At 47.2% G+C, this 8018-nt stretch overlaps 1 protein-coding gene across 1 annotated transcript in view; it reads right to left on the reverse strand.

Annotated features, from left to right (window-relative positions):
* Positions 1-8018, reverse strand: part of IQGAP2 (IQ motif containing GTPase activating protein 2) — a 291748-nt gene that overhangs the window by 86509 nt on the left and 197221 nt on the right. The window contains 1 exon segment of the mRNA XM_004703528.2: positions 5471-5561. Coding sequence (XP_004703585.1) covers positions 5471-5561 — 91 coding nt within the window.

An 8018-nucleotide genomic window follows, 5' to 3' on the forward strand; every position in this document is an offset into this window, starting at 1 on the left:
GAGCCCCTCATAAAATGATGAAAAAAGAAAAAGCAATACTTTTTTTAAAAAAGAAAGATCTGACAGAACCAGGTGGGCTAAAATTGCATTATTGCCTCGCACAGTATTGGTTCCTCTCTTTCGTGGGCTTTGCTCACACAGTGATCACCTCTGACGTGGGGTGACTGCACGCCTACAGGGGACAGGCAGCCCTACGTTGCTCATCGCTCTTTGAGAACCAGCTTTAGGGAGACATGTGTTTTAGAACAAGCGAAAGGCGGGTAAGTCTGGTATCCTCCTGTAGCGTGGTAGTCCACTTCGTGGACTTGTCGGACAATCTACACAGCTGTTCCAGGAAGGCACATCTGGAGCTATGTAACCATGAAGTCCAGAAACGCCTTGCTGGAACCAATTTACACCCAGAGCACATGCACTTTATCCTGTTTCTAATGTCTGTCTCTCCTCACGAGAAAGACCACCCTGAACGCTAGACAGTGTCTAGACAAAGCTAACTTGGGGACTTCTTTATAACTCATGAAAAAATCTGGCCCAACCAATGCAATTCTCTTTTCACAACGTGTGCACGCACTGAATTAGAAACAGAGAACAGAAAAAATGAAAGAAGCTCGGTTAAATGGTTTTATAGACAGAGAATGATCTTGTTGAAAAGAAATGGGAGAGGCATGTGTTTTAAACAGAATATATAAACACACGCCAACGTCTCCCACGCAGGTGCTACACAGCACGTTGTTGTTGTTGTCCTGAAGACATATTCCCAACAGGAGGAGCCGGGTGGTATCAGCAGTTCCAACCCACTGGGCACTCTGAGGGATCAAGCTAAGGCTTTCTACTCCCACAAAGATTCACAGTCTGGGAAACCCAAAGGAGCAGTTCGACTCAGTCCTGTAGGGTAGCTATGAGCCAAAACGCACTTGATGGCAGGGTTTACCTACCACTATGGAGGGGTGAGAGTGTGGATGGGCAAGAGAAACCGAGTTCTCACTAGCAACAGCTGGGAAATGAAATCTTGCAAATGTGGAAGCAGCCACTCAGCCTACGGAAGAGTCCTCATGACAAAGCCCAACGGTTTCTGAACAAAGGTCTGACAGTGCTAATAGAGGGTGACAGACACCAGACTGCTTCCTCTTCTCTTCTTCAGGAAAGCTTCGTAGCCTGGGGGAAACGGGAGGGTTGGCATTTGAGAGTCGTGGGGTTGAGAGAGCCATGGCCAAGAAGAATTCCCACAGGAATTACATCCGATAGTGTTCCCATTCTCACTCAGTAAATGGCAATTTACCTTAAAAGGGAATATTTTATAGGTCCCTCTCTCCTGCTTTTAGTAATGCTCTTTATCATCAGATACCGATGCTGAAGGAGAGGGGCCACAGGTGAGCTTACTGGCTAACTGACGTGTACTCTATGTATCAATACTCATTTTTGTAGAAGCACTTCCCCCCAAATCTAAAGTGTGCCTGGGAAATGACCTTAAGGCCAGAAGGGTCTCTAGCCTGCCTTTTTAACCACAATCCCCAGTGCAAAGAAAGCGCTTGGTGTTTTGCTCAGAGCTGTCAGAGGAATTCTTTATGTCACTAAAATGATGCATGTTCTAATACAAGTAGTGGTACCTTCTCGGACTGTGGGCCTATGTTGACTTATTTGCTCCCGGATAACCTCTTGCCATTAAGTTGACTCCAAGCTGCTCGGTATTCATAAGACTACACAGGACATCCTGTTTGAGAGGCCATGCTGGGGAAGTCCCAGTCCATCAGTGGAGCATGTGCATGGCTTCCAGCCTTGACAGCCCAGTGTCAGTTCTGTGATGCGGACACTACCGTCAGAAACACCAGAAGTGACCTGAGAAACATCCGAGGTTCAAAGTGGTCTGAGGACATGGGAGACTGAGCCCACTGCAGTCCGGAGGGCTTGGCCCTGCTGGTGGGCTTGGCTGCCACCTCTGCGGGGACTTGTTATTGCACGGAGCAGCCGTGTGGCCCAAGGGCAATCAAAGACATCCTGTTTCTCATCAAACCTTCACCTGCTAGTTTCCTCATCCATTCTTTTGGAAATGATCACTAGGGTTTGTCACATGATCTTCTAATCTCATCCTTCCTTCGACGTTGATTTCCGGTGGTCTAACTGAAGGGACTGTCCTTCCCCATCTATTCGTTGACAGCATCTATAGTAATGTGGGTTCACGGCTGCTCATTGAACTTCGGGGTCACAAGCTGTTTCCACCATTAGTTACTTGGTGTGAGGAGTGCAGCTGCTCCTCAGGCTCTATGGGCTGTCATCTTCACGGATGCGTGAAGAGGAGGGGGAGGGTTCAAACGGCCCCCAGTTCACTTGGAAGACAAGTGCAAAGGGCATCATTCAGGGACTTGCTCCTGTCTAATAAGGCTTCACGCTCCCTACAATTTTCGTTTCCCTGGTCTTCCTTCACTATCAGCTAGTTCTTCTTGCTGCTTTTAGTGTGCTCCGATGGGCTTCTCATGGACCCCAGGCTGGGAAGAACCACCGCCAAGCATATTAGAGTGTTGCCAAGAGGGGAACAGGCCCACAGTGCCTGCCGAGGAGCTCACAATGAGTACAGCAGGCTGCCTCCTACGTGTAGGTTTAGAGATAGCCATTTTGACTGCTCTTGTATTTAGTCTAGGAGCCCTGGTGGCGCAGTGGGTTATGAGCTGGGTTGCTAACCCACAAGGTCAGTAGTTCGAAACCACCAGCCACTCAGATGAGGCTTTCTGCCCCTTAAAGGCTTACGGTCTTGAAAACCCATAAGGGAAGTTCTACTTTGTCGGATAGGGTCTGTTTGTTTCTTTTTATCCCATACTGGCGTTTATCTCAGATGTATTTTGTTATTGGGGGTAACCCTCTTGAATTTTTATTACATGTTTTTCTGTGGGTTTTTTTTTTGTACGTATATGAAACCCAGTATTGGTGAACCTACAGAGACAGCAAAAAGAATAAGGGTTCCTGGGGGTGGGGGGGTATTGTGTGTGTGTGTGTGTGTGTGTGTGTGTGTGTGTGTATGTAAAAGGAATCTGAGATCAAGAAGTTCAAAAGGAAGAGAATGTTTTGAAACGGAGGGTCGTAGCAACTGCACAATCCTGCTTGATGTGACTGAACTATGGGATGGTATCTGTATTAGCTCCCAATAAATTGGTTTGGAAAAAAGAAAAAGTCAGGTGGGTTCCTACTAAGGAACAAACAAGAAACCTTCACACCTCTCCCTCCATTGCCACCAGGCCAGTTCGGATTCACAGAGACCGAGGTTTGGAGACTGTGAACCTTTCCAGGAACCGACGGTGTGATGTCATCTTTCTCCCCACTAAGTAAGTGGCTGGTGCACTTGAAACTTCAGGTCCAAGGCTTAACCTACCGCGCCGCATGCCTGCTGTGTGTTTGAAGCCACATAGCAGCAAGCCCGAAGGAATGCGTTCTCTGTGTGGTTAAAATCAGCCCAACAGAGCAGACATTGGGTCTTGGGGTGGGTGTGAAAACCATTGTTATACAGAAAGCACAGAACCAGAGACACAGCGGGGCCTCAAAAGGTCTGTGGGAAAAATTCTACTCTCTTTACATTGTCCTTGAACTTTTTTCGATGCTTGTCCTTGTATGATGCATGTTTGGTAATATAATTTAATGGTGGGGGCTCTTCAGGGGCGGAGGATCTCAAAGACTTCCCAGGGGGCATAATGAAAAAGACTTGAGCAATCCTGTTCTAAGGACTCAAACGGCCTTCCCACAAACAAGAAGCTCCAGTGAAAATGAGTCAGTCCTGCGAAGGAGCCTGGCCCGGCTCCGGCCCTGAGCTAGCCTGTGTGTGCCTGTGCGGCCCAACACAGTTCCTCCTATCACATTATCTGGAACGGGACTTGATGCCGAGCACATGGGACCAGAATCTGTTTCAAGTGTTTAGAAGAAAGGATGTACAATGTGTTTGGAATTAAGATGAAATTCCTCGCTGGAAAACGGGGAAATTCTCATCTTAATGCCAGAATGTTGGTTTCTTTTTTCACCCCACCTCCTCGCCCCTCCAAACTTCAGAACATTTTGTTGTTACATATTGTAGACGAAAGTACATCAACTGCCCAAGGGGCAGGGCAGAGCAAGAGCGAGGAGAGGATTTTCAATGTGCACAAGGGTGTGCTACAAAATCACATGGATGTAGGAAAATCTCCTGCTGTTTAGCCAACAGGCCTTGAGTCTCAACATAACAAACAATGTAACATTTGCAGGCTAAACAGAAGCAGAATCCAGACTAGAAGCATTGCAAGAAGACCTCCTTAAATGGATTTGAGCACTATGGGGGTGGGGAATCATCCACCATTTGTGGCTATTTGAATATCTATAGGAGGTGGTTCAGGTACCTGGGTGGCAAAGTGAGTTATGTGTTGGACTGGTAACAGCAAGCTCAACAGTTCAAATCTACCAACTGCTCCACATGAGAAAGAGGCTCTCAACTCCTGGAAAAAATTACCGTCTCAATCCCACAGGGGCAGCTCTACTCTGTCCTATAAGGTTGTTTTGAGTCAGACCTGACTCGATGGCAGTGAGTTTGGTTTATTATTATGATTATTTAGGGAGCAGTTCTACTTTTAACACTTAGGGCTGCCACAATTTGGAAACCAAGCAACCACAGTAACAGCGACGGGCTCATTCTTACATGGGTTCTTCACCTGCAGGTGACGGCAGCCTTCATTTCTATATTCAAACGGAAATATATGTGTCTCAACTTTAATTTTTTTCTTCAGAACTAGGCTGCCAGGAAGGGAACACTTCACAGTTTCCCAGCGGTCTAAAAGTTCGGGTTGCAGAAATGCAGCTATTTCTCCAGGCTCAGGAAACAAAAACCAGATTGTTTCTCACAGATGTTTCCAAAGTTTAGGAGCACATCTGTGGAGCAAGACCTCTTCAACGGCATCTTCCGCCCTGATGCAATCGAGCAGATCCTAAATCATACCACGGATACAGCCCAGACCCCCGGACTCCACACTGAAGGCTTTTAACCTGCGTAGGTGACCACCACCGTCTGAGTGTCACTGTACCATTCAGAAGCTATCTGAACTTGTCACAGACATTTTTATACCAAGCCACCTTAAAAATAGAAACTTGGAATGGAAAATGACAATCTGTATCCCAGAGGACATGCGAGGGCAACCAGTCTCCCTTTCTAAAGGGAGAAATGGCCAGCTTCCTCAGGATCAAGACCAAATAGTGGTTGGCGCCCATTAAGAAACTAGAGAGCTTAAAAATCATTTTTTGAACAGTCCCTGGATTTTTGTTCAGCAGCATTGAGATATCGGAGACAGACTCTGAGCTCTGAACACAGGACAGTTCATTAATCTTATTTATGTACAAATACGCATTCAAGGACTGAAACTTGGGAGGAGGGTGGGAAGCTCCTCACAAATTAAACACATCACGATCCACGCCGCTTCACAAGACTTTCAAAAGGCAGACTTAGCAGTGAAGGAAGGGGAGTGCTCACATTTTTGTGCTCTGTCCTTGTTCATGTTGGCCTCATCGATCGCTTGCTGTATCTCCTCCAGCCAGAGAATATTCGAGGCCGACTCAGAGTCCTGGAAACAATGTCACAGAGAAAGAACAGTGGACGTCTGTCAGAAGCCTGTGGACGCTCCTTTCCACAGAGTTTATCTCGCAGCTCCAAGCACGGTTACAAAGTTAAAAGCTGCATATGAACGACGACGTGGACCAGCCCACTCATCACCGCTCAGGCGGCCACAGGGTTGTCCTGTCTGCTTTGACCTCCACCACCGAGGTCGTCCACAGAGAACCCGATGCTCTCCTCCACCTGGGCATCTCCACACAGTCCTGTTGACAATCCCCCAAGGCTTGCCTTCCTCAGTGAGAATAAGAGAGACGCCCTTCCCGTGGGCAGTGAGGTCCGAATGAACTGGCTCTGTCTACCCCCACACCACCTCTGGCTTGACCTCATGCCCCGCTGACCGTTTTTCTCTTTCCTTTTAGAAATCCAGTTCCTCCACAAAAGCCTTCCCTGACTGCTCTAGTTAAATCCTCCCCTCACCCACACACCCAACCCACTCAGTGACAGTGGTTCCCAAACTACGGGCCAAGACGCCCGTGGTGCCATGTTGCTGTTAGGTGCCATGGGATACATTCCATTTGAGAGACACCATAGTGATACTTGACATTTCTTCAACATGGAGACCAAACCCAACCACCCAACCTAGTGACGGCCTTCAAGGGGTTCACAGTCTAGTAGCAGAGGCGGATGTGTCAACAAATAATTACAATACAAATTGATCAGTGCAATCCTCCCTGCAGATACACGTATATCTAGAAACAGCTAAGAAGGGACCAGATTAGTTTATGGTAAGATTTCTGTGTTGCAGGAGGAAGAATGAGTGAAAAGATAAATGTGGCTCCAGAGAGGTCATTTAGCAAACAAAACGAACTGATGTGGTAGTTACATAATCTGGTGTCAATTTGAGGATTAAGAGGAAGGGGTGGCATTGATCCTGTCAATCAGATCATAGCCAACGAGGCCTCTGTGTGGGCATGGCCTTCTCCTGGGGATTCTGGGAACTCCAATATTCCTCCTTGGAGGCAGGAGACACACACTCTCTCTGCTCACTCCCTCCAAGACATCCCTGAGGAGAAGCCACATGGACCTACCCTGAAGCAACCAGATTCCTGGGAGTTGGAGAAGCCACGTGGAGACCCCTGCCAGGGCTGAGATGCTTACACCACCACTGGATCCACAAGACTTCCCACCCACTGGCCTGTGATCTTCCTGCATTCAGCATCATTGCATGTGTTTCGTGAGTCTGAAGAGGACTTTATAGATTGGTATCAGCTATGTGAGCTAATACTGGACTTATGGACTTGATCTGGACTAGGATGGGCAGTTTCTCAATATTCAATTGCTCTTGTATATAAAGTTCCTTCTTATACACATATGCGTGTTTATGAATTTGCTTCTCTAGTCTACCCAGACGAATACAACTGACTTATCCTACACTTCTGCCTTGGTGTTGCTTCTGATGCTCCTACTACCCACACAATGCTACTAGATGATTTGTTGCATGACAGTGACTCTGAGTTACAGAAGCTTGTCTAAGACTGCACGGAAGTTTTGCCATCAGGAGGTAGAAACTTACTATGTTTAGGGAGGATGAAGCATTCCATTTGCAAAGGGGGAGTATTTGTTTATGTGTCGGAGTAAGTGTCCAGGCCTAAACCCTTAAGCAAGATACCAGTGCGTGGGAGGGAGCCGTCTGGGCTGGGAGTCGCAGGGCGTGCCGGGGAACCAGCCCCATCCTTTAGGCTTGAAGGTGGATGGGGCAGGAAGGAAGAATAAAGGTCCCCATCTGGTCTAGCAGCGTCCTCACTGCCCCCCGCAGAGGCTAAAAGGGGTGGACAGGGCTCTGAAAGTGAGACTACATATCTGTGGTTTTGATTTCTTCCTTCAACATCCAGGCTGACAGAAACGCCAGGAGAGGATGGCTTGGCCTTGCTTCCACAATCGTCTCTAGCCAGATCTGCCCCATGGGACCCAGCAACTGTTAGTAAGATGCTCCATTGTTTCCAGCAATGGATGGAAAGGGTTCCGACAGGAAACAAGACTGGAGGTGGGACGAATGAATAAGGTTGTGGTACTGTATACTTTTTTTCTATTCCCCCCCTATATTTCCTGGCCCAAAGATAATTAATTCACTGTTCCTCCTTCTACAGTCTCAAAACTAAGTTCTATACAAGTTCCTTTATGTCTGTCTTTTCTTTAAGGATGTTTAGCTATTGTCTTTCATAGCATCACTGTAGAAGATATAAAAGCACAACGTGTCCAGAGGAGGCAACAATAACAATGCTCCATTAAAGCCTCTGTCCTACAGGCCAATCTCCAAAGAGACTGTGCAAGTTCAATGACTAAGTCAACAGCTGAAACTGTGGTGCAGTCAACTAAAGACAGCAAATGCATGAAGAAGAAAACCAAGTGTAAAAGCTGTCTTTTACAGAAGAAGGGCTTCTTTTCAAAGTGCATTGCCAGAAACTGG

The sequence above is a fragment of the Echinops telfairi genome, unplaced genomic scaffold (assembly GCF_000313985.2).
Source record: "Echinops telfairi isolate 266 unplaced genomic scaffold, ASM31398v2 ScPeMD7_7469;HRSCAF=8507_1, whole genome shotgun sequence".
In the NCBI taxonomy this organism is placed as follows: domain Eukaryota; kingdom Metazoa; phylum Chordata; class Mammalia; order Afrosoricida; family Tenrecidae; genus Echinops; species Echinops telfairi.